Source organism: Varanus komodoensis, unplaced genomic scaffold (assembly GCF_004798865.1).
Source record: "Varanus komodoensis strain SLA01 unplaced genomic scaffold, ASM479886v1 scaffold35, whole genome shotgun sequence".
In the NCBI taxonomy this organism is placed as follows: domain Eukaryota; kingdom Metazoa; phylum Chordata; class Lepidosauria; order Squamata; family Varanidae; genus Varanus; species Varanus komodoensis.
Window position 1 is genome coordinate 560,429 of NW_025335856.1, and position 26,688 is coordinate 587,116.

A 26,688-nucleotide genomic window follows, 5' to 3' on the forward strand; every position below is an offset into this window, starting at 1 on the left:
ACGCAGTATCTGAGAGCAGCCTGCTGTTGCCTCCTTCCCTCCCACACAAAGCTCTTTGTGCCAAGGGGATGACGACCAAGCCCTGCTGCCCAGGCCTTCTCACCCTTCCAAGTTCTCCAAGCAGTTTCTTCAACCCCTCCCCACCCCATCGGTCTTACTCACCAAGTCAAATTACCAAAGCAATAAGACTTCTGAAGCACAAGTATCTCAGGCAGGCCTTCTACGTCAGGTTTCGAGTTAGACCTGGACCTAATTTTTATGCTGTCTGAAACATGCCCTTTCAACAAAATCAGGAATGTTGTGGGGAAAATCAGTTCTTTTCAAAGCTGTTTCACTTAGGAGTTATAAAGCCCATAATGCAGCTTTTCTTTGGGCTGCTGGCCCTTTGGGGCTTACCTGGACAGCAGAGCTCTCTCAGCACATTTCACTATAACACCATTATGAATAGGATATTGACAGGGGGACCAAAAACATCTAACAAAAGTCAAGGTGGTTTGGACTTAGATTGCAACTGAAATGGAGACTCTGTAGATAGTTTCAACTTAGCCCTATTTTTAAAAAGTTTTCTTCTGCCCCATTTTGTACAATACCATAAGACTATGATAAAGAATGCAAAGAGATCAAACCAGTCAATCTTAAAGAGAATCAACCCTGACTGCTCTTTAGAAGGCCAGATCCTGAAGATGAAACTGAAATACTTTGGCCACCTAATGAGAAGGAAGGGCTCCCTGGAGAAGAGCCTAATCCTGGGAACAATTGATGGCAAAAGAAGGGGATGGCAGAGGATGAGGTGGCTAGATGGAGTCACTGAAGCAGTCAGTGTGAGCTTAGGTGGACTCCAGGGGATAGTGGAGGACAGGAAGGCCTGGAGGAATGTTGTCCATGGGATTATGATGGGTCGGGCATGACTTTGCGACTAAACAACAAAATGATGATTAAATCATGCTATGGTTAGCTGAATCTTATTGTCCAGAATTGGTTGGTTTGCTTAACATGAGGCACTTTTGAATCAATCACTGATGGTTTTAGGTGTGAAACAAGAGTGCTCTTTTGGGAGGGCCAGATCCAAGTCTGTCCAACAGGAAATGGGGCCTGTTAATACAGCTCACCTGGGGAATCCACCAAAGGGAAGGTTTTCACAGTAGTGTTCTGGAGTATCTCCTGCAGATCTCGGTATTTGCAATTAGAGGAGACGAATTTGACATCACATACCATAATATCCTCAACAAAGATGTTGTATTTGCTTGAGTGGGCGAAAGTTGAAAACAAAGAAGGCATAAATAATTAGACAGTAGGCAGGGGTTCATCCATCCATCCATTATAATCTCTCTTGCAGCTACTGCTTGTCAGGGTAGCTCCTTCACCCAAAGTTACAATCCAGTACAAACAATTAGGAAGAAATAAATAATGGGAAAATCCAGAGAAGTAGCACTTCTAGTTAACTCTAAGCAGCTCCCAGCATGAAAAAGTCCTGAACACTTAAGCAGGCCAGCCAAACCAGTGGAGGGAGGGCATTCCAAGGTAAGAATGCCACTGGCCCTCACGAGTGCTTGGAGCAGGACCCAATCAGAGGACTGAACCACCCAGAGGAACCCACATAGGAAGAGATGGGACATTTCAGGCATGAAAACGTAAGAACCACACTTTGAATTTTACCCCAAACCTGGAAGCTCCATGGCACCTGAAAAACATGTGAATTACCTGCAGATCACAAATAGTGCTGGCCACGTTAAAGTCACATGCTTTCTGGGTCTTAGTTTGCACAAGTCTATTGGTATTTGGAAAGAAGCACACAAATTCCCTCCATCTTACATAGGGAAGCCTGTGAGCTGGCTTGACTTGAGCTGCAATGATTCAGTGCAAGTGCATGGGCAAGAGATGGAACCCTGGTGGCCAAGCTAAGGAAATCTGATGGATTCCTCTCACATCCTTAGTCAAGACTGACTTGCACTCTCTTCATATGCAAAGCAACTACACTGACATGAAAACATTTGAAACAGCTGCACAATATACTTCGGCTGCCACTTTTGAGCTACTTGTTTGATGGCTTTCTAAAACAAAGCCTGAGGATTATGCCCAAGACAGTTTCCCTTCTTCCCATATTTGGTTTCTGCTTTGAAGTTGAAATGACCCACGTCCTCCAGCATCTCCTTATCCCAGCATCTATTACTCCATTTTGTCCCTCCCTTTCAATAGCCCTATACCTTATTTGGTTCCAGCCCAAGTCCGGCAGGTAGGGCAATTTCTTCACTTGGATGATGCTGTCATAAAGGCTTGGCTGCAGACTCTGGGCCACCATGTTGGCAAGGATGACAGCCACCATCATCGGCAGGATGTGGGAGATCTGCCCTGTCAGCTCAAAGCAAATCACTGCTGTGGACACCGTGTGACTCACTGCACCAGTCAGGGCCGCAGCTCCTTTCCGAATTACAGGACATGGGCATAAAGCAAGAAAGTTAGCATCACAGAGAGCTTGGCTGGGCTTGTAGTTCCAACTCCCAAAAACGTGGGGTAGGCTTACCAATCACGGCATAACCTCCAGGCAAGATTTTGTACACGATGCCATCAAAGAGAATCCCATCAGGGAAAAACCAGGCCATGATTTCACCCACCAGGCGTCCAAAGGCAGCACCTAAAGCCCATGGTGAAACCAGCTGTTAGTACCCAGGTGACTAATAAATGCAGTTTCTCCCTTAGCCATTTTTCTGTATTGGATCTGCTAGCAAAGTGTGAAGTGCAAAGAAATGATCTCCTTCAAAACGGTTAGTGAGCAGCCAAATGAACAGAATGGTCAGCAGGCGTGTAAGAGAGGCCAAGAAGATGCCACTCGGGCTTGAGCTTACATTTCCTTTATTACAAAAATGCCCACAGAGGAAGAACAGCAGGTTTACTGCTTAGCTTGCCTTCCACTCAAGATGCCTCCACTCCAGCTTGAAGTAAGCATAAGGTTTCAGTTCTGACCACATGTGCTCTAACTAGCTGGAGTCCCATGAACAGGGGGGATACTAACCATCATTTGTGAATTTGTAGGAATCAGCAAGAATGTGGGAAAGAAGCAGGGGATGAGAAGCTGGCTACAAGCTGGAGTGTTAATAGGTTCTCTGACAGCCACCAGAGGGGCAGAAAGTCAGAGTCCTCCACATTCCCCCCGTTCGGCTTTTTTCTGTGTCTCTGTCAGCTGTGCCCTCTGTCACCGTCTCTGCCTGTGAAACCCCACTCTGAGAAGCTCCAGGAAAAGATGGAAACTCACCCAACACAAACACGGGCATGAAGCCTCCACAGGGTATTGGCATGGTAGTAGCGACAACAGACATCCAGAACTAAGACAGAAGTGACAGACAGCAGTTGTTACTGTGTGGCACTGGCTTGGCTCACAGCTCCTGAGCTTGGCACTCCGGAATGTTCCGAGGGGAGCCTGACACATCCAGGTTATAGCAGGGGCTGGCCTCTCACTCGGCCTGGAATGGGCTCCAAGGTTCCCCAATTGACTGCCATTTTCCTATTTCTTAGCTTGGCTCCCTTTGCTATGTACACACAGGCCTGAAAACACACACTTTCTTCTCTCTGGCCAGGTTCTTGCAGAAGCAGCAAGTTCTTTTAAAAAAGCACAGGAAGGACATTCATATGTGTAGAGGAGCAGGGTAATTAGGAAGGCACAAAAAACTGTGCCACTTGTACTGAGCCACCAAGTGCTGGAGTGCGCCATGTGGTGTTCTGAGGGAGCAGCTTGGATTTTATGAGGATACCATGTGACCCTGGAGCCATTGCTATCCTTCTCAGTGATTCTCCTACCACCCCATTCTCATTCACTCAACAAATGAATGTGGTATTGTAATGTTACTGGAATAAATCACCTTAAGCGGAGGGACATGACCACTTGTGAGCCATATATCCCCCAAATTAGCTAGCCTACCTTCTTCCCCAACTCTGACTGTGCAATTGACCACAGGAAGGTTCAGAAGGAAGCACTAAGTGTAGGTTATTTCCACACCTTTAATGCTCCTTGGACATTGTTTTTCCACAATAATCTAAAATCAGAATTGAAATGACAGTTCCACACAGCGCTTAACATAAATTCAGCTATATCTATTCCCAAAAGCAAGTTCCTTCCATTTATACTTAGGAGCAATTTCTATTCAGCCAAGATCTCATTCTTCTCTGAAATTATTCCTTTTAACTAGCAGCTTCCCACTTTATTTTTAAATTGCAATCATAAAATTAAAGTGCTAGCTGCAAACAGGAAATAAGTAATAAAATCCCTCTCCAGACAAGCAGGAACAAAATCTAAGCTAATTAAATGGAAATTCAGGAATGACATGGTTGTGAATGAACAAGGAAAACTGGTTACCCATTGTAAAATCAATGGGCAAGGAGGAAGTTGCTAATTTAAGGGATAATAACAAAGAGAAGACTCAATGTGATTTAAGGTAATCTCAGTTGGACAGACCAACATTGCAGTTCCATTTCAACACAAACAAATGTACACAAATCACAGTCTCAAAAAAAAAAGAAAATGTTCTTCATTGAATCCATTTTCGTCTGGTGATGAAATAAACTGATCTGAATATTGTGATTGGAGTCAGTGCGTTCCATGAAACCACTTCAGGTGACCTGGACCACAAATGCATTCCTAGTTTCAGTGATGAAAATCCAGTAAGTGCCCTTAGAAGTGATCTGGTACTTCCCTCTCACTGGAAGACTCCACACCTTACTGCTCCTACTAAAGGAAGGTAAATCCTATTATGGAAAAGAGTATCCACTCAGCACCATCTGCCTACCTTCATGAGGAAGAAAAGAAGGATGATGACAAACACACTGACGTTGGGATGGATCCAAACAGCAGATTTCCCCAGGATCTGGGGGTCCTCAGTGTGCTTTACCCAGGTGAAGTTATCAAAGAGGCTGCTGATAGCTTCTCTGGGCATCAACTGCAAGGAGACAAGGCAATGAGGGAGTTCTTCGGCACAAATAGAAGAACATTCCCTTTGAAAACAAGCAAAGAATGCTTTGTGCCAAGGTAAATCAAATCCAGCAAGAGCTGAATTTTTTGTGGTCTATAAAAAGTATGCAAATGTGCATAGCTACTCTTATCTTACACACTCTCACTTTGCAGATTCCATGAGGCATTGCCTACACACTCTCAAGACTGAAGGCTAGGAAGTGGCTTCTGAGACAGACAGACAACCTGAGGGCCTTAGGAACCTGGGTTTTGTGCCCAATATGACACAGCAAGATTCACGGTATACACAAAATCCCAATTATGCTTGGCTGAGAATTATGGAGGTTATTTTTATCCTGTCTGAAACATGATCTGTGTTCTGTTCAATAGCTCTCATTTCTGTACCAGCTTCATCATGTAGGTGATTATAAATATCCTTAATAAATTAATTAAGAACCTAGCTCAATTCAATAAAAATAACAGCTAGCAGCCATAATAATACAAAAGGACAAATACACATAAAAGCTTAATGCAGGTTACATAGACAAGATTATCCTTAGTGCTTCTCTGGGGAAAAACAATATTCTTCCATGAACAAGGGAACAGTGGAAACCAAAACGTTTGTAATTAGCAAAAACAAATTTTGCAAGCTCATTGCAAGCAAAGTAGGGTACTTTAACTCAAGCTGGATATACTTCAACCTTCATGGGGCTCATATTTGGATTGTAATAATTTTCAGAAACTTCTAGCTGTAGGTTACTCCTACTGTTTCTTCGAGGATGTGTGAAGGAGGCATTGAGAATAGTTACCCTGTTTTTGAAACCAATATGTTTGCCAGTGCAGAAACAGAAGGCCAACGTGCTATCTAGAAAGGCAGAATCTTCCATCTCCCTTTACCTAATGTGAAGGAAAAATTGTCACTTTTTTTTTCTTTTCTCAACATGAGGATGAAACAGCAAGAAAAAGCAGATGCTTATTCTCCAGTGGAGTGACAGAGATGATTTTTTTTTCTGCATCAAACCTTTGAGATTTGGAAGGTGCAAACTGACTTACACTGCACAAATTGTATTTTCTTGAAAGCCAGTGTTAGGCATTTATTTGATTCCCCCCTTTTATTATTACAATTGCAAGCCGTTAGTTTCATTGCATTGTGGAAGGCTTTAAAATATTGTATTACTTAAATTCATATTCCCTTTTGAGGAAGAGTGGCACAAATATGTTTTAAATAAACAAACGACATTCTCACCTCACCAGCCATAAATTGTCCAAAGCCTGGTGGGAAAGTCACAGATGCTATCACAAACGTTATTACTGCTGGATATATAAGACGACTAAAATAGAAAAGAGCAAACATTAAGTGGACTGTGATGTCAACTGCACGGTGGTATCTCAAGAGGAACTGTGGTGGTGGTGGGGTGGTCTAGATGGATGACCAGCTGAGGCAGGAAGGATCTTCCTCAGCAAGCATGGAATCTCGAGGGTAGGAGAGGCGTATGTTCTCTTCTGAGTGGGCTTGTTTTTGGTGGGCAATTTCTGCAAGGAACTCAAGCAGAGTATCACATTTTAAGTAAGCTGTAAATTGAGTCCTTGCAGACATCTCTGTGTGTTAAATTCTCAGGTAGCACCTAATTTATATGAGGGAGCCCACATTTCAATGTTTTGTAGAGAGATGCATTACAAAAGGAATAGCAGAACTTACTTGTGCTCTGTCCTGTTATGGTATTTTTACACAAGTCAGGGAGGAAATATATGGTTGAAGGAGGGAGAAGTCCATGCCGTATAAAAGACTCTGCTTGCAGATACACAGCTTGTGCTTTTCACATCAAAGGAGAGCAGCATGTATGGATTTCTTTCAATCAAGTGGAATTCGTGGCTAAACACTGCAAAATGCTGAGAAAGGACGCTGTGTGTGGTGTGACCTGAAAAGTGTCTTGCTCAGCCCTTCTGCTTGCACAGACTCTGCACAAAACCAAGGAACCCTGATGGGACTGAATTCCATCTGTTACAGGGTCCTGAAAATGTGTACTTTCTACTGGGCTGTTACTATCTATGGGAAGTGAGAAGGATGCAGTGAAAAGGGTACCTCCTAGATAGGGGCAGGGTGAGCACACATAGACATTTCAGAAACAGTGGGCTGATCCAAAGCATTGCCCTGGTGGATCCGAGGACGGTGTTGTTCTGTTTCCCACTGGAGCAAGCTTGGGAAGTTTATCAGCAGATATGAAGCAGATGGCCACTCTCTGTTGTTTGACCTCCTCCCCCAGAATCTTGGACTCAACATTACCTGCCTCTGGACATGAATTGCATCCATGAATCCATCCAATTCTCTTTTTAAAGGCATGATAATCGATGCTAAAGGTCTTGAACATAAGAAGCAGCCCAATCAGATTGTTGACCAATTTAGTGCAGCTGTTGTGAAGTTGCCTGAAAGTGATGCTGTGTGCCCTTGGAGCCAAGTTCTTTCCTCGCTCTGCTTCATTTAACTGAAAGCATCGAGGACCGAAATGGAACACTGGCATGCAAAACACATGCTCCACCACTAAGTTATGGCCCACAATTCCCCTCAGGTCCATGAATCCGTGTTCTTCTCTTGGGGACTACAATATCAAGCAGGGTCTTGCATTTGTGAATGAGCCATCAGAGATCAAAGGCCAAGACAGAACTTCCATACACTCTCAAATGAAAGCTTTTCAGTGGAATCAGTTCATACATTCATGAGGCATTGGTTTTGGTTCAATTTATGCCAGTTTTATTAATACATGGCAATTATATCCTGCCTTTTTCCTCCCATGAAGAATCAAAGGCAGCTTACATAGCCACCACTCCATTTTTGTCCTCCCAACAGCCTTGTGAGGTAGGTTGGGCCAAGAGTGAATGACTGACCCCACGTCACCCAGTGAGCTTCATGGACTTGTGGGGACTGGAATCTGGATTTCCAGTCCAACACTTGAAGCACTATACCATACTGACTGCTATATTGCACTGAAAGTAATGATATAAGTGAAACTGGGTGAAGAAACCACTGACTAGGGTGTGAAAATATTAATACCGAGTTGTCTCTTCCCTAAAAAAAAAAAAAAGAATTCTAAATGTCACCTGGATCTCATGAAACTTGTATTATTTACATTCTAAATGTTTCCTGTCGTAGTCTTCCTAGCTATTAAAATCTGCATTACAATGGAGATCTTCTTTCAGGCAAAGGTTCTTCATTCCCGCAACTTGTAAAAAAGGAACTTGGCCACTTTGTTTTATATAGAGAGCCAGTGTGGCATAGTGGTTAAGAGCATGGGACTGGGACTCAGACGATCCGGGTTCCAGTCCCCGCTCAGCCATGGAGCCAACTGGGTGACTTGGGGCCAGTCACAGACTCTCAGCCCAACCTACCTCACAGGGTTGTTGTTGTGGGGATAAGATGGAGGAGGAGAATGATGTAAGCTGCCTTGAGCCCTTTGTAGGAAAAAGGCAGGATATAAATAAAATAAATAAATAAATAAAATAAATCTGGAACAATGCAACTCAAGTTCTATGTAGAGGTTATTGTTCCTTTCCTTCTGCCAGGATTTAGAGTTAGGATCATCAATACTATGTGGGCACTGCAAAGTGGGCTCAAGACAAGTAAAATCATACTTACTATTTGGTTAGGAATTGACTTAGGGCCGTATGTCGACGCACACACAAAACCACCTGCCGATTGAAATAAACAAAAAATGCTCCGAGGAAGCCAGAGCAGATCCTATGGTGGAGGAAATTTAAGAACAGGATTAACCCTGGACATTACCAAGCTTTAAATTTATTGGATTTACAGTTGAAGTGCCTTCTTGTATCAGATCTAAAGCCTATATATAATCCAGCATTCTGCTTCCCAGACTGTGCAGCATGATCTTTCCGGGTAACCCCAAGCAGGGCTATGCCACAAAAGCAGAAATTTTATACTGTAACTTCAGCAGTATATCAAGAAAAGTTATGAGCCACCAAAAAGATACAACCTAAGTTTGGTCTCCACAGGCAGCAGAATGAGATTTTCTAAGCAAAGTCCAGGAACATAATCTTACAAGGAACTTCCTAGGGGATCTTTGTTATTTGCCTTTCAATATTTTTAAGCCCTCTAGATCTCTTTCCTGCTGTCTCTGCTCAAGTGGCTCATTCCACCCATTTTAGTCATTGATTTGAGGAGCATTACATCATAACAGGCTTGAACACTGTTTGACAAAACAGTCAAAGGAAACAAGCTCTGTGATGGTTTGAATAACGTGGCAGCCCAACATTACTGACAAGCCACGGTGGGTGTTTGTGTTGTGCGAATCCAGACCGCTCCCCGCAAGATGGCTTATCCGAAGGGAAAAAGCCACCCTGACGACTCATAGCTTTGTTCCGGGGTTGTCATGTCATCCAGACCCAGGTGACTGACCTCACTGTGGGTTGCAGGACATGGCAAGTGATCTGCTCTGTCAAAGCAGCAAACCCCCAACTGCTTTTGCCTGGGACACCATCAGTGCCAGCCACCCCGCAAAGGCCCAAACAGCATGATGGAGGGACCCTTTCCGGTTCAGTGTCCACCATGCCGATCCCAAGCCCCTTTGCACTCACCTCACTGCTCCCTGCCCCCACCCATTTTGGAGATCACCCTTCATGATCCCCAATCTGAAAGCCAGTGACACGCTCCGAGTGCTCAAGCAGCATTTTGCTACCCCTTCCTTAAAATTATTTTTGAGCACAGGAAATCTGCAGAAATACTTTCATCCATCTGTGTGCAAGTATGGAGGCATGTCCTTGAGGAATTCTAAAATGGGAAGCCTTTACTGGAGCAATAACGGGAGGTGTCAACGTATAGCAGGCATGAACCACAGACTGCAAATAGTAAGGAAAGCTGTCAAGTGAAAGAAAGGCGTGGGTGATCTTCGCTCAGGAAAGCGAGTAGCATCCTCTTCTTTTTTGGATGGACCTGACTCTGCTCAGCATCCTCAAACTTTTTCTCCCGTTCCTGAGAGTCTAGGTGCTTGGAAAGGTGGAAAAACTGTGAGCCACCCCATGAATGGGAGCACAAAGTCTGACAGCTCTCAAAGCTCAGATTTCCTTTTAACCTAGGTTTTGTGATGGAACTAATGGCGGTGGGGGGGAGGGGAGCAGGGTTTGACAGGAGCATATACATATACCCCCCATCAAAAATGGGTGGAGAAACATTGACGGTCTTTCCCATATGCTGCTTAGGCCACTGGGTGTTAATTCTGAGATCATGCAAAGCGATTCACAAGGGGGGGGGGGAGGCAGGGAAGCTGCAATGAGTGAAAATTGGCATCTGACTGTGACAGGGAGCAGAGACAAGTGAGCTTTAGTCATCAAGTTCCTGGGGGTCCCAGCTGGAGGATTAAGAGGGAAGGAGTGGAAGACAACCCATAGTGATACTGATTGTCAGGGGTGCTGAGGGTTGTTCTGCAGGTTATTTGCAAGATGGGTGAGCATGACTTGTGAACTTGAGTTTCCTAAAGTATGAATTGCATTTTTTACAAAGCTGAATTCTTCATTCTGGAAAGCACAAGATATAGATAATATCGCAGTTCTAAGTCAGACAGTACCTAATGAATGCATGCTTCCATGCAGGCTTTTCCAAGACATGAAGGTATCACAAATCCAGACACTAAATAAGATACCAAAAATAAGGCTTGAATGTGATTCTGTAGCACAAATGTATGTGTTCCTATTGATGCTAAACTTATCAAAAGTTCAGAGTTGTTCCATCCTGATTCTGAAGTGTGACTAGAGGCTACTATGTACATACCAAGTGGTAATTCAACACAGCTTGCATGCAAGCACTTGGTAAGGCAGCCCTCTGTATTGCCCTGCCAAATGGTGTGGAGCATTTTATCAGCTACTCATATAATTGGGAGGCACTCTCAGTCGTCCAGGGCAGTGCATGTTCCTCAACATGTCATCGTTTAACTTATTGTTCTAAGCCGCCCCGAGGCTTCGGCGAATGGGGCGGCATAAAAATGCTTTAATAAATAAATAATAAATAAATTGTTTGTTCCTTCCAGAGACTGTTCCATTCTTTTCTCCTAGATGGCTGAATTGCTCCTCACACCCACATTCCAAAGAGACTTTTATTTTTTGTCTAATTGTTTGCCTTTTGTTCTTTTAACAGCTGTTTTTGAAGATTTTTCAGTTAAAAATAACAGTATTAAACAACATTGCATTAACTTCTTGTTTCAGAACTTACTTTCTTTTCAGAATGACCAGAGACTGAGTATAACACACAACATGCATTCAAAGTATAACACAAAATATATTTTAAAAAATCACAATCAGTAGGATTTTTAGTTTTTTTATGCCTCACCCTTTTGAAGGCAATGTATTCTAAAAATGGGAGCCATTTTCCAATTAATCATCCTTGAAATTATGGTGCAAAGTGGCACAAAGTTGCATAAGTATTTTGTCCATTATAAGTACTTTCCATACTTTGTGAAACACCCCTTAATACATGGTACCTGGCATTTCCATCAGGAAGGCAGTTGAAATGTGGTTGCTGCTAACAAAAAGCTATCCTGGGAACATAATTTAACAACCGGAGGTTATGAAACACGGGCAGAATTTGCTACTGAAAGTGAGCAAGGCAAAAATCAAGGATTCCCCCAAGAATGGCAGGAGAACACAATATAAGCAAGGTTACAACTGGGCCAACATCATTATCTGGGCCTACTTCATGACTGTTATCACATTGCATTTATATCCTGACCTTTTTCCTCTTGTGAGGGCTTCAAGGCAGCTTACAAATTTCTCATCCTATCCATTTTATCCTCACAAGAACTATGCTGTGAGAAGGTTAGGCTGAGAGTGAGTGACTGCCCCCAAATCACCCAGTAGCCAGGTGGGAATGAGCATCTGGCTCTCCCAAGACCCAGTCCAGCACTTTAACCACTATGCCGTACCGTTGCAGTCTTCACTCAGGAAGCTTCCAGTTGAGAGAACAAGAGAGGGAGGAGGAGAAGTCCAGGAGAATTTTTTTTTTTTAAAGGCATGTGAAAAAGGGTACAGACGGTGGGGAGGCATCATTTCCAGCTCAAGAAGGTGCTAACAAAATTTGCAGCTGGTATGCTGTAACCATTCCTAAGGGACACTACAGGCTCACTCCAGGCCAATGGGAGCCTCTAATCTGGACAGAGTGGGTGCCGCTCATTCAGGTTAGGGTGACCAGATGCTGAGGAGGACAGCAGACGCCCTGTGCCTGCCAAATGAACCAGAAGGAATTTTGGCAGGTACCACTTTCTTCAACCCTGCAGGACAAGCTGCATCTGTGAAAATTGCCTCCTCTGTGAAACTTCCCCCCTCTATGCACAAGAGCCCCACTGTCCTCCTTTGCATCAGGTTGCCCTGGAGCAACCTGTAGGCACAGTCTTTCATGACAGAGGCAGTGCTATGCTTCTGTTCTGAATGGTGTCATTATAAGACAGCTGGGAGCATTAAGATGGTGGTCGAATTGTGTCAAGTCTAACTTGGATCCTCAGAGGATTCTTAGCAGACAGCTTACTCTGTTTTAGAAGGCAAATTTTTACCACGAATTGCCCTTTTTCATTCTTGCATTTCAATTAGCAACATCCCTTTGGGCTTACCCTATTACAGCAAAAGCCGGCAGCTCCTGCAAGTCAAAGGGAAAATCCATGCGGAAGTTTGTTCTGAACAGGGCTGTGATGGTAACTAGGAGTAGGGAAAAAGACAGGGAGAATTACTAGGAGGAAGAAAGCGAATGTGAGAGAAATTGACATGTGCACAGCAGGGAACAGGAGCCCAGGAGCAACGGAAAGCATATCAAAATGAGATCTCAATGCAAAACACCAAGAGCTAGTATAGACCACATTCTGGCATTCTCTCTGGCACTGCCTGGGTTCTCAGAGCACCTCCCCTGAGAGGCCTGGCAGCATTAATGATGTTTGCATTTGTTTGTGGACAGGAGAGAAGTGCTTCCCGCCTAAGAACACTTCATTAAGAAAGGATTTGCTGTTGCTGTCATCAGGAAGCGCTTCTGCCTGACACAGGAGTGAACAGGCATCCTAAATGCACAAGCAACACCGTGTGGTATTAACATGGTGCATCTGTGGATTTTGGATTCTGTGGTCAATTTTCTTTTAATAAGAAAGGGCTCACCCTTTCAAAAGTCCCTTGCTGTTTCATAGTTGCTTTTGTTTGAATTTTCATATTGCCCAGAAGTGTCCAATGCAAAAGCCCTGCACTGTATGCTTCATTTTCAAAGCAATCAGAAAAACTGCCTTGCCCTCCTAGAACTTTGAGAAGACTGAAGGCGGGTGCAGCAATTGAGAAGAGAGTAACAGTATAATTTAGCTAATCCTGTGGGTTGGGGTAACTGGTCTTCCCTTGGCTCGCTTTTGTTGTGTAATTTACATGCAAGTAGACTTATGGTCTAGTCCTTCCAGATTTTGTCAAAATCTGTCTAGTAAAAAATGTCCCCAAATCTCAGCCTCCTGCCTCTTCCAGTTTTCTTTCTATAAAACAAAACAAAACATGCCTGATGTAACAATATGTCTCCAAATTTGCAGGATAATAGTTTTCTGGGGTACTTTTATGATCCAAACCAAGGCATCAAATTAGGTTAACTACAGATCTTCTTTGTTTCTTTTGAAAACAAAGAGTCTAAGCTAAAACTTCCAGCACTGACAAAAAGCTTTTTTATGCCAGTTTAAAGTTTGTAGGTCAAACTAATGTAAAGCAGAGCAAAAAGGTAAATAAATCAAGTATTGTTATGCAGGTGTTACTTTTATGCATTGCTGCAGGAAATATTAAATCTCAAATTACCTATACCTGCTGAAAGCTGCAGGCTAGTCTTATGCTGACTGAAACCTCCTGGGGGAAATGATCAGGGTTGGGGGGAGCCTTCCTTATGCAGCATTTGCCTTGCTTGAGGCACTGCTGCCTGGGGTCAAAAATGACCCCCTTTGTATCCAATGTCAGGTGTTTGTGGGTGTTTTTGCAGGAGGAAGGTTAAAGCAGTGCTTCAACATCTCTGGAAATTTGTTCCTTGACGTCAGGAGGGCAAGCAGGGGTGGGCAATTAATTTTCCTATGGGGCCACATGAGAAACTTTGACAGTTGTTAAGGGCCGGACCAATACACTTACAGCTCTGCTCAATATATATCTCCATAAAAACAGTAAATGAAACATTACAATGATACAATGAAAATGTGGAGCACAGAACAACACTATTTAATGAATATTCACAAAAACATTAACATTACATGAAAAGCAATAAATTCAATTCAATTTTACTTATTTAGCGCAAATTTACAACACATGAAATCTCCCAGCGCTAAACATAGTGACTTCATGAGGGCCAGTCAGGGTCAGCCATTGGGCCTACAATGCCCAGGTCTGCCGTAAAGTAACCTGAGTCGTGTCCTTGGTGCTGGGTTCTCTGGTGTGCAGGTGTGCCTTTCTTTTCTCCACAAGTACTTAGAAGTTGGCTGTAAAAATCTGCATGCAGAAGACACCACCTCCACTCCAGATGCAATTGGAGTGAATCTAGATACGCCATTTTCATTTGCTTGGGTCTGCTTGTTCCAGACCAAACACCCCACCCCCCCATATCTTTGCTTGGAGAGCAGATCAGTGCTCTCCCACCACCTCTGCCATTCTTAAGGTTTCTGCATGAAAACACCAAGGCTGACCTACTAATGCTTGGTAAAGATTATAATCCATCTTTGCAAGCTGTCCAGAGAGAGTTTGGGGCATCGGGCAGTACAGAAATGTAAATAAACAGAAAATGAAGTGAAATTATACTGGAACAGGGAGCACATGGCTCACAGAAGAAGAATGCATTCATCAGACACTCCTACACCATCCCTTGCTGGTATGCTACAGTCAGAGCAGGAAATGGCAAATCCATTGTGTTTCCCCTCACCTGCATCTTTGTTCCAGACAGCAAAGACCCGGAAAACAAAGGCACTGAATGTGGCTGCAAAGAATCCACGCCAATAGTTACGAACAGCAAAATAGGTGGAAGTGACTTCAATACTGAAGAGCACCCCTAAGGAAAGAAAGACACTCACATCAATACAGGGCCACTCACACATGCACAAGTCCACCCTTCACCCCATTCAGCTGTCATTCCCACAGCATGTGGTTAAAGGGAGTACAAAAGGAATAGCGGGCCTAAAAAGGGAACATCTAGTTTGACCTTCAGAAGAAAGGTTTCCTTCAGGTTAGGGTTGAACAAAGCAAAATTAAAAGGCCCCAGTTCACACTTCCAGTAGCTTCCAGAAGTTCTGCCTTAAAGGGACACTTTCTGTTGAGGAACCTGTGCACATCGAGTTATACACTGCAATTAAGTTCCCAAGAAGCTCTGGACAGGCCCACTGCACCACACTGTTGCCCAGCATGAATTGAGGGAACACCAAAGAACATCCCTCACTCTACTGCAGCAACTCACTGATTTCTTACTGGTGAGCCCCGAATAAGCCTCCAAGCAGCTTAACGTTTCCCCAGAATGAAGTTTGATGATCAGCGCTTTGGTGGAGCAGAAGTTGCTTCCCCAGAGCAACAGGGTGTATCTCAGAGCCTCAGACTGGCCCTGTCTGTGCAGTTCCAAGTTGAAATGCTCCTGGAGAGTCATTAGAAGAAGCCTCGGGGAAACAGCCTCTACCTTGCTAAGATGGGAGGTGTGCTGGCCAGAATGAAGCAGATTATTTTAGAAAGAGTGGAGGGCAAAGGGGGCTTAAAGGGGGATAGGGCATGGTGGACAGAGGAAGGATGTGATAACCTGCAGCCACTTGCCTCCAAGAGGTGTCCCGAAACAGCAGCCAACACCCACTGCACATCCCACAGTCAGGACGTCTGTGTAATAATATGGCTGCTACTGGTGGAAGAGACATGAGAGAGAGAGAGAGAGAGACAGACAGACAGAGAGGGAGGGAGGGAGGGAGGGACACACAGATGAGACACAGAGAGAGGGAAGAAAAGGAGGAGTGAGTGACAGAATTGGAAGGCAGCCTCTTAGGATAGTCAACAGATGCTATCTAGCAGCACATCTTGCGCCCATTTCTAGATGCTGAACATGCCAGCGGGTCTTGTCGCTTTGACTCATGAGCTCCAGTGCACAAACAGAAGGTGGAGTAATTCCCAAATGGACTCATGCAAGAGACCAGGCCCACGGATGAGTCCTCAGCTCTTGCAGTTGCAGAATTCGCTCAGATTTCCACTGTTTTCAAAAGTTAAGAAAGTATTCAGTGTCATTAGTTGGTGGTTAAGAAGTATGGCGTAGGATATGCTAGAGAAAATCGCTTGTAAAATTCCAGTTTAGAGGTGTAGGAAAACTGCATAATTTTTTCATGTAGACTTTCATGTGTGGAAATTCAATACATAGGTAAATTGCTGTATGCACATGTACTACGAAGTCACAATTAGCAGTATCTCCCCAGTATGGCACTCTGCACATGTACAGGATTACCACATATGAGATTCTGCATGCAGAACCTTCACACTTTCCTCCAGGAAATCGACACCCAAGCAGAGAGTTTTGTTGTGATCAAAGCCGCCATTAGACACTTGATATACAGTGGCACGGTAGGTGTGCAATGCTTTTCCTGTTTTGCCCATGTTTGGACATGGAAAACTGGAGAGATGAAAGACAAACTACCTGTTCAGCAGCACCCTGCCATTATGGAAGGAACCGGCTTTAGAAACTACAAGGGAGATTATATATTGGAAAACTCCCACCAGTAGAAAAAAAATTGCTGCCCATACAAAAAAACATATACAGCACTATCTTATTCCATGCATTTTGATTACTCAGAAGTGTTACTCAGAAGTGCTGCTCCCAGGAAAGTGTTTATACGATTACAGCCTAAGGTGGCTAGAGCATTAGGTTTCCCTAGGCAAGAAGACATTTTTCTCCCACGTTTAGAGAGGCTTGAGGGCTTCCCATACACACTTTGTTAGCCGATTATTGGACTGCATAGAGCAGGGCTCTTTGTATGACTAGGGAAACATTTAAACATAACACCCTGCTTGCTCTTCTGAAGTATTTCTGAATGTGCCATCTGGCTCTTCAACCAGTTCTAAAACATATGTGATCTTTTGTATTAACCCATACATTTCCACCCTTTGGAATTTAGTATCCTGCTGATAGATCTCGCCTGCAAAATCTAAGTGGATTTTTCATTCCAAAGTAAGATTTCCAATATACATTATATTCCTCAACAAGGAAAAACATGCTAGGTTTGGAATTGGCCGTAAGGGGCAAATCAAGTCTAGCTCCGAAGAGCCCCTCCTGGTCGCTGAACCCGAAATCCGCCCCATCACTGATGTTGTCTCCTTTTCAAAAGAGAAAGCTTGGCACAGGGTGATAGGGATGAAAGGATGGTTTGAAACAAGGAAACAGGAAAAGTAAAAAAAAAGTAACACATAAAATTCCTTAGCCAAAGAGGGAGGGGGCTGCGATCAGATAACAGGAAGGATTTGTCGGTAGACAAGATAGCAGGAAACTTGCTCAATGAAGACCTCATGACTATTAACAAACACACCCTGCATAGGAAATAAACTCATGATAATTCACCTGGGAGGGATGAAGTGGGAGGGAAGAACAGGTATAGGTGGCACAGGATAGGCAGACGGAAAAGATTGTCAACTCCCAGGACCCTGATGTGAACACGTGCTGAGTTGAGCTGGCCAGGGGAAGGAACCTCTCCACTCCCTTTGTTGCAATAAAGTTTTGAAAAGAACTCTCTGCTTGCCTTGAATATTTTTTTCTCTTCCGAAGGAAAGGAAAATGTTTCTACTACAGGCCATGTTGACCAGGTTGTGATTTATCTGCCAGTTTACCTAGGCAGCCATCAGACCTCAGGTACAGTAACTTAGAAGGTAAACATACTTTATGCAAGGAAACTGCCAAAAGTCTAACTATAATAGAAAGGGAAGCACAAATGACAAATAATTTAGGATGCGAGTTTAAGATACCCTCTTGCCTGATGACCACTGACATGAGAGCACTCCTGCCTTGAGAGTTCATGGGTGGTGACAATACACCCTTGTTGAAACCCATTGCTCACACAAACACACCAGTTCTGCACAAATCAACCCATCATTCAACTTCTGTCTGTCTTTCGCTGCCAATATGTTCATGTGACTCTCATGCATAGAGTCAACACACAGAGGGGGACGTGGGAATAAGCCAGCAAGTCCCAATAACTTCTTCTACCAGCACTCAACATGCGTAGCTAAAGAGACAGGGCTCGCCACTACAGTCTCTTTGCATGCATTCACCCTGTGCCTGGACACCATATTATCTAATTATATCTAATAGGAGACTCTTAGGCACACTTTCCTGCTGAAATGTACTTGAATGTATATCCTCAGCACATACATTAGTCCAACACCACCAATTATACATACTGTTGAATTAGAGATTTAAAAATATTGGTCAACAATATTGAAAAGTCTTAAATCTTCTAAATCTTTTTATTTAATATGTTACACCTTTCTCTAAAATCCATAAATGCTCTTCTCAATTTAGTTAGGAAAAGGCTCAAAAATGTAAGTCAAATTCTGAAGTTCTGCTAAATTTCCGGATCATCCAAAATGCTATTTCAGTGTAAGAAAGAAATAATTGTGCAGGGTGGCAGGGCTTTGTCACATAATTTAAGACTCTGACACCTTATTGGCCCTGCTTCAAAGAGAAACACCATCACAACCACACTTTCTGTTCTTGACTACATTAAAGAAATCATTTATTCTTATGGATTCAGCTGTATCCTTTCATGGACTAGTACAGCATCACCGTATAATTTCCCAGCTAAGCTGATACGGCAGCCCGCATCCTTACCCTCCAAAATTTCACACCTGAAAATAGGGATGCTCCTGGATAGTCTTATTTTTATAGCATGGATCACCACCTCAGTGCACGACACTTACAGTCCCCCATCACACACACTCTCTCTCACACACACTCTCTATCGTATGTTGCTGAAAGATTCTTCCTGCCTGCTAAATCCTGTGCAAACTTTAAAACAGCCTGTACTATTGTGGGTTCTCAAGCAGAACCTGTTAGTAAACAGACAGTATATGCTTCCTTTCTTTGAAAAAAGAAAAAAAGAATGATCTGCTGCCAATGAAACACATTCAGCAACCATTACCATTTGGTCAGGCATCTAGTAGAAGAGGGTGAAGGGGAAGGTAGCACAGCCTAGTAACAACCTCTTTTTCCCCAAAAGAGAGAAATAACAGAAACTACTATTTTTTTCAAGCACTGGCTCAGAAAATACGGATCATTGCTGGAAAACAGAATGAGATTACACGAGCTTGAGATTTAAGTCATTTCCTGCTGGTCTGTGAGATGCCACTTCCTTGCATCGCACCTACTTCCTGTTATCCACAGCATATCTTATAGCCTCTTTCCTCTCTCCCTGTCAGGTGATATGTGATAAGAGAAGTGCACTGTGGTGCCGGTTGCACAGAACACATGACTTTCATCCCAGAAATTTCCTCAGCCTGGAGGGTAAACATCTTGTACAAATACGAGAATGCACTTGCCTCCAAGAGGAGCCCCGAAGCAACATCCAACTCCAACTGCGCAAGCCGCCACCAGGAAGTCAAGTTGCCTGTGCGCATTCTGGAATAGAAAGCCCAGCCAAAGAGAGGCATGCCAAGGTTAGAGGGTGCGCAGAGGCTGCACAGCCATGAGATTAGTCCCCTCCTCCCAAGCAAAGCAACAGTCAGCAGCAAAACCAGCTGTCCCTCAGAGCACAGCCAGTGACTCAGTTCACATGATCGGAACAAGCCACCATGGCTTAATCAATAACGTGCAGAATGTTGTAGGGTTGTTGAGGCTTTGTTTCACCCTCCAACGAGCCCAGGTTCAAATGCGATAAGCCACAGCTGGGCAGTGTGCACGCAAATTGTGTCCAGCCCCCAACGTCATTGGGGGCTGCACTCGCAACAAGTCATTGTGGCTTGCTTTGATCAGGAGAACCGCCTACTTGCCTTTGGCAGGGCCGTCTTAACACATAGGCCTGATGGGCACCTGCCCGTGGGCCCCATACTAATCTGTTAACCCTTGGAAAATTGGAAAACTTCCAAAATTAACAGTAGTTGCAGTTGTCGTAGGGGCCCTAGTATGCAGCTTTATCCGGGGCCCATAATGCTGTTAAGACGGCCCTGGCCTTTGGTGCCATGAACAACCATGATAAAGAGCTTCAGTCACTCAGAGGACACAGCTGGCATCCCCTAGCTCTAGAACTATGTGCCAGTCTCCATTCTAGCCTGGCATTGGCTTTATTTCATTGATTTACTGATGATTCAGAGGTATCAGATGCCTTAGAAAGCCAGCTCTCCAGCCATTTGTTCCTGGCTACTGGAACGGTGTTGTACAGCCAGTTACAAAGCCAGCCACTGTTACACAGCCTCTTGTTTGTTTACAGCCAGGGTTAGAAGCAGTGAGCTTCCACAGCCACAGCCAGCCACAAGACACGCCTGCTTACACCTGCTGGTTTTTACTGTGAGCAACAGTCACCTGTTGGCTTTCTTTTTATAAAGCCCCCTGCTGCCTCTTGATACCTGCTGTCAATCCAGAAGTCTTGATGAAATTGCTCATGCTTATTTACAGCTGCTCAACTAGACTTCATATAAGGTTAGCGACTACAGTTAAGACTTTGTGTGCCCCAAGTAAAAGCCTACTTCCAGAGAGAAGAAAAAATCTGCAACAGGAATAAATGATGCAGATGTAGGTCACCTGGCATACATTTCACATAATTTTACTTCCAAGATGCAGATCTGCAGCTATGTGGAAATATATTTTCCCAAAGAATGAGGTGACAGAGAACTGAGTGAGATCTGGGCAAGCCAAAGTTCCGTGTTCTGCAGGACCGGTGCAGCCATGGCTGAGAGACAGGAACCAGAGCAAGAGATTAAAGTCCCATCCCTGGCTGCCAGAAGCACGGTTCAAACCTCTTAAATTTTTAATCCTTCACCAGAATTCCCAATAGCCTTTTTCAGCAACTCAGAAGCTCCTGTTTGCTTACACAGAAGCTGCTCCCAATTTTAAGTCAGGCCTTAAAAAAAAAAAAAAACCACGGGCTCAAACTGATGATTGTGACCGCAATGAAACATGCAATGTAATTTGCTTCCTTGACATTCCAAAGCTTTTTGATTGATTGTTCTTGAGGGGACCCTCCATATTTTGCCTGCTGCTTCTTTGACTTTACAGGTAGCTATCCTGCCACTTGCTGTCATTTCCCATACTGTCTACCTGTCTGTCATCTAACTTACAGATTTTTATTAACTCTAATCAAACTCCCATCACCAACACTCTGAACTGCTCCTTTCCCCAGAGCAATCTCTCTCCCAAACCAGATGAAGCATGCAGAACACTTACCTCATATACACCACAAAAGATGGACATGAATTTGCTGAGGACGGCAGCGCAGATGCTGGCGATGTGCACAAAGGGCCCCTGCGAGAAAAGGACGAAACAAACAAACAAACATGGATGGGCAAAGGCGGGAGAAGCAGCATCACATTACATGCTTCCAACTACCCCACCAATCTGCTTGCCTCTCTTTCCCCACTCCCATCGTTCACTGTCTTGAAAGGATCTCTTCCTCATTACTGAACTCTGCTGTGCCATTCAGGAGTCACATATTTGAAAACTTCCTTTAGGAGTTCCAGGCACAGGAGGGAAGACCCAAAATATATATTCTTAATTAGCGAGAAGAAGAAGAGAGGCATGTCTACTCATGCTCACACTCCAGGGCACCAGGGAGAGGCCTGCAGCCCAGTAACTGGCTGCTTGTTTTGGTCTGTGCAGCTCTGCATTAGATACAGCTCTGGTCTGCGGCCTACTTTTTCCTCCCTCACAGCCCTCTTTGCCTCAGGACTGCTCCTCCCTTCATAGCTCTCCGGGTCCATCAGTGGCCATATCTGCCTCCCCAGCATGAACCACCATGAGATATGTGGGTTCTCCTGGCCTACTCATGGCAGGGAGTGCCCAAGCTTCTGTTCGCATTGGTTGCAGCAATATAGCCTGTTCTCAATCAGCCCTACTTATTAGAATGGCTGGTTTTTTATCCCGTGTGACCTTCCTCTCATACTACAATTCACAGAGTTTCCGCCTCCTTTCATTTGCTGCCTTCTCCTCTCACTTCTATACCCAAAGCTGAGCTTACCTCTTTCCCAACAGGTATCCCACTTCCCAGGCCAGCTGTCAGGCTCACAACTTTGGCCAGAAAAGCTTTAGGTGTCAGGTACTCCTTGAGGACAACTCCCCGCATAATAGTCTTCAGCTCAGGAATCCCAGAGCCTGAACAAAACATAAAAGTAACAATGAAGAGGGGAACCTCAGAGACAGGGAAGCAAAACTCACGCACAGAGACGGAAGCTCAATCAACACAGGATGGCTGAAACTCAGAGAGAAAGTGAAGGACTGGAGACCTTGAGCAGCCATGTGGCTTCCTGTGTCCAAAGCTGGTGAGGTGCACAGAGGGGACGGCTTGGCATCTTGTAGGGCATCTTGTAGGGTTCCGGGCAGTTCCAAGGCTGCCCCCTGCTACACACCTCACTGTCTTTGGGTTTGGAGAAGACACATACCACAAGGCTCATTGGGCAACTCACATGGTGTGCCACTTGCCCAAAGAAACTACTGTGGCTGGTTTTTGTTCTGGCTTCATGTGAACACGGCCACTATGTGCATGTGTCTGTGGGTGCATTAAATGGCTCCGTCTCCCTGCAGCTAAAATCCCTGCCTTCTCCAAATGTCACGAGCAGACCCCGGTACCAGCAAGTACAGGGAAATATGAGGCAACCAGCTCCTTTTAACGGAGCCTCCTTTTTCACTCTAAAAATGCAAGGCACTTCCTAAGCGATTGGGTTAGATCTGGGCCTGCTGTTGTTAGACCTGAACAAGTGGCTGATGTATAGTTCAAGCCTCGGACAGAGAACTCTTCCCGTCCCTTGTTCTCTCACCCACGGCTTGCGGAGATACAAGCTGGCAGAAGAGGGCAGCAAAAAGGATGAGGATGAGCGGGTAGGTGACCCAGGCCAGGAACTGCATAGGAATACTTGGGTGCAGCTCTTTGTACATCCACTTGTAAACTGTGGAGGGAAGAACAACATGCGTTAGCCGCTGTAGCACTTGAAAGGGATTAGTAAGCATCAGACTAAACCAGAACCTCAGGCCCAGCAGCCAATTCCCGCACTCCTCGAGTTTTGAAATCCCCCCGCCCTGTCAGTTCCCTACTGTCCTGGTTCCACCCCCTTTCCTCTAGCCACCAAACTTGAGTTTCCTGAGCACTGTATGCTGGAAGGTTAAGACCTTTTTATTTAATCAATATTTTAACAAGTTTTAATATTGAATTTTATTTCCATATTTTAATTGCAACCAGAGTGGGTCGTTAATTTATTTATGTTATGCTATTATGTATTGGTATTTTATTTGTATAAGCCATCCTGAGGCTCTTGCAAAGGATGGCATACAAATATCTTGAATGAATGAATGAATGAATGAATGAATGAATGAATGAATGAACGCCTCTCACAAGTCTTAGTTACCAGCAGTAAGAGCTTCAAGCTGAAATGTGCTGGTAGTTCTGGCCTTTGGTCTGCCTCACTGCTAGAATGGAAACCCCAGAAGCTGCTCTGAAATGGAATTTGCCTTTCAGGCTGAACGAGGGTGTCCACCCTAGGAGTTAACTCTGGCAGGCACAGTCATAGGCCAAACTCTGATGATAAACACAGCCAGGCTCACCAACCTTAAACAGACAAAGCCAAACTAAATGATACAAAGGAGAAGCATGAACAGCCTCCCAGGCTCTTTATTTTTTAAAAAAGAGTAATGTTGTGTAGGTGAGCTCAGTTGGGATTTAAGATGGGAGGGGTCCTAATAGTGACAGCCAAAAGGCATTGTGCCACTACTCCAACTTTGCTTCATCAATGTTCTGCAGTCAGAAAAAGAAAGATGAATGAATTGGTAGCAAAGTACAGGGAAGTTACAAGGGGGAGACACCATCTAGAACCCCTTAAAGTCCTGTGAATGAGGCAGAGCAATGAAGCAATACAAGCCTCATCTACAAGCACCCCTGGGCTAGAAGTAAGGGGTGCAGAAGGAGCTGCCTCCATCTTTCCCTTCCTAATATTTCTGTGCTTGAGAATTGCCAAACACAAAGCTGCAATCCCACCTGCACAGAAAAAGATGCAGGCCACTTGTGTCCTTCCCATGGCAGGAAGAAGCATGTTGGGGAAGGCAATTCTGAAATGACAAACAGCAGGAGGAGTAAAAGAAAAGCTATTCTTGCTCCTATTCTGCCACTGAAACTGGCAGCCTTACACCGTTTAACTTGTTAAAATCAGGAGATCATTCACGTTTCCTTTGGCCCTTAATTGTTCTTATATTTCTATTTTACTTACGAAATTTTACTTAAATTACTTATGAATTTCAATTGTCGGCTCCTCAGCATTTGTGTACAGGAGTGTAGATCCTGCTGCAATGTAGACTCAAATAAGGGTGCAATTCCATGCATGTTCAGACAGAAAATGTTCTACGACTTCCAGCACACCCCAGGCTGTGTGCTGGGAACTAGGATTTTTTTCGGTCAAAACACGCACAGGATTGCACTGTAAGGCACAATCCTATCAGGATGCCCATAACCTTCCAAACTTGGAGGATTATGGGCATCGCCCTAGGGACAGGCTGCCTTTGCACTTCTCTTTCCCCACAAAATGCTTAGGCTGCCAATTTTGGCAAAGTCTTTGTGAGGACAGGCTGAAGCCCTGCAGGAATACATCATATCCCAGTGGAGCTGCACGCTTTGCCTCCCTTCCCCCAGACCTCCTCCCCAAACCCAGCTCCAAGGTCAGTCTTGTGTCCTTGCAGCCCCAGCGAGCGTGAAAAGAGCAAGTCTGGCTGAGAGGGCGGAGGGAGGGTGCGCCAAGGTCAGAGTTCCAGCTTCAACCTCAGTCTGCATTTCCCGGGACAGACCATCTAGTACACTCTGACTGCATTTGTCTTCAGTTTGTTTGCTTCAGCGAGTGGGCCATGTACCTTGCAGACTCTTGGCACTGGCATAATCCACTCCCCAGCTGACCAGGGCCATTACAAGACCCAGAAGGATCAGGAATACCCAGTCTTCTCCCAGCTTCTTGGTAATATATTTCTTGATGCTTTTAGCACAGGCTGAGGAGGAAAAAGAAAACAGTACAAGTTGCAATAAACATTCTGGACACGATCCATCCAAAGTTCCACATGTATAGTTTTATTTACTTCCCTGGGTGTGTGAGCAACCAGAGGAAATGTCTCCCACTGAAATTAATGGGACTTAATGGTGCTTAACTTGTGCCAGATCATGAATTTTCCTTCTTGTGCAGACAAGTGCAGGTCTAAACCTGGCAGATGGTCCACTCTGAAATTCAGAGAAACTCTGAATCCTGTAATTCAGAGAAGCTGAAGGATATCAAGTCACCCAACTTCAGTGAATTCAGTAGGATTTCATCATCTTCAGTCCATGTACTTTGTCAGGCATGGGCTGTGCATCCAACTAGAACTTAGCAAACCACAGATTTAGCATGAATGAGGAAAAAGAAACTTTTTCCATTTTACCTACCCTGCAAAAATGGTATTATTGACAAGCCTGAGTAAAAAGAACAGTTCATCTCATCAACTAGATTTTGAGCATTCAGCACCACTTGATAAAATGATGAACTCGTCAGTCATTATATGAGTCCCTCTCACCCCATTAACCCCTTCCTTTCCAGAGCTCCTTTAGTATAGGAGGCACTTTGAGAATAAAGTTGCCTTTCTGAATTATCTCTTGGTATGTATGTATTGAAGATCCATACACTGGACTAATCCTTTTCTTAATCCAGTTATTCTACTGTATTCATGCTGTTATGGGCCACCATTACTGACAATGCATTCTTCTGGTTAGGAAGACAGCTGCTCGAGATGGGTGGTGGGTGCTTTCTCAGCGAGGGAGACACATATCTCCGTTGCTGACAAATCTTTCCCACCTACCCTCTCTGTCCCCAACTAGGATGATGTAAGATAGAGTAGTGTGTGCAAATAGAACAACAGGAACAGATTTAGGGACTGAGAAACAGAGAAGAGGCAGCTTGCAAGTAAAATTACATGTTATTTTATTTTTTAAAAAGTATGTGCTATTTTTAAAAGCACGCACTTCAGATGACTTCAATTTTGAAGGGAAAATAGCATAAGGGGCTCAGTCTGAGAGACAGGTGGTGCAGTAGTTAGAGCGTCAGGCTGGGACTCGAGAGACCTGAGTTGTAGTCCCCTCTTGGCCATGAAAACTCACTGGGTGACTTTGTGCCAGTCTCCAATATTCAGGCTAACCCTTCTCACAAGGCTATTGTGAGGATAAAATGGAGAGGAAGCGAATCATGTGAGCTAGGCTGTGTTCCTTGCCAAAGGAAATAATGTAATAACACATCAACTATGGAAGGTGCTGTCAGTCTATGAGCTTGCAGATGCAGCCTGCATGCTGTTATTTCTTTTCAGTGTATCTGCAATATACCTTCCACAACGTTTTGTTATTTCCTTCTTTATTATTCCACCATTTCCCATCCACACATGTGGGTGGAGCAAGACAGGATGCACCAGCAGCTGCCTTTGTGCCTCTCCCTCTGCTACCTCTTCTCTCCCTGCTGCCAGCAATCCCCAATTCCTTCCTCCCATTTCTTTATTCCTTACTGGGGAGACGGACAGGTAAGTCCATTCCCTTGAACACACGCCTGTTGATGATGATGAT

The 26,688-nt window shown here is 44.3% G+C and overlaps 1 protein-coding gene across 1 annotated transcript in view; it reads right to left on the bottom strand.

The window, feature by feature from the left end:
- Positions 1-26,688, bottom strand: part of CLCN1 (chloride voltage-gated channel 1) — a 63,093-nt gene that overhangs the window by 9,770 nt on the left and 26,635 nt on the right. Inside the window, exons 3-16 of the mRNA XM_044439582.1 lie at positions 24,969-25,100; positions 22,895-23,023; positions 22,099-22,232; positions 21,309-21,386; positions 15,716-15,794; positions 14,844-14,969; positions 12,544-12,628; positions 8,571-8,672; positions 6,186-6,270; positions 4,779-4,928; positions 3,251-3,320; positions 2,522-2,632; positions 2,205-2,418; positions 1,110-1,243 (exon numbers count right to left, since the gene is read on the bottom strand). Coding sequence (XP_044295517.1) covers positions 1,110-1,243; positions 2,205-2,418; positions 2,522-2,632; positions 3,251-3,320; positions 4,779-4,928; positions 6,186-6,270; positions 8,571-8,672; positions 12,544-12,628; positions 14,844-14,969; positions 15,716-15,794; positions 21,309-21,386; positions 22,099-22,232; positions 22,895-23,023; positions 24,969-25,100 — 1,629 coding nt within the window. The remainder of the gene's footprint in view (positions 1-1,109; positions 1,244-2,204; positions 2,419-2,521; positions 2,633-3,250; positions 3,321-4,778; positions 4,929-6,185; positions 6,271-8,570; positions 8,673-12,543; positions 12,629-14,843; positions 14,970-15,715; positions 15,795-21,308; positions 21,387-22,098; positions 22,233-22,894; positions 23,024-24,968; positions 25,101-26,688) is intronic.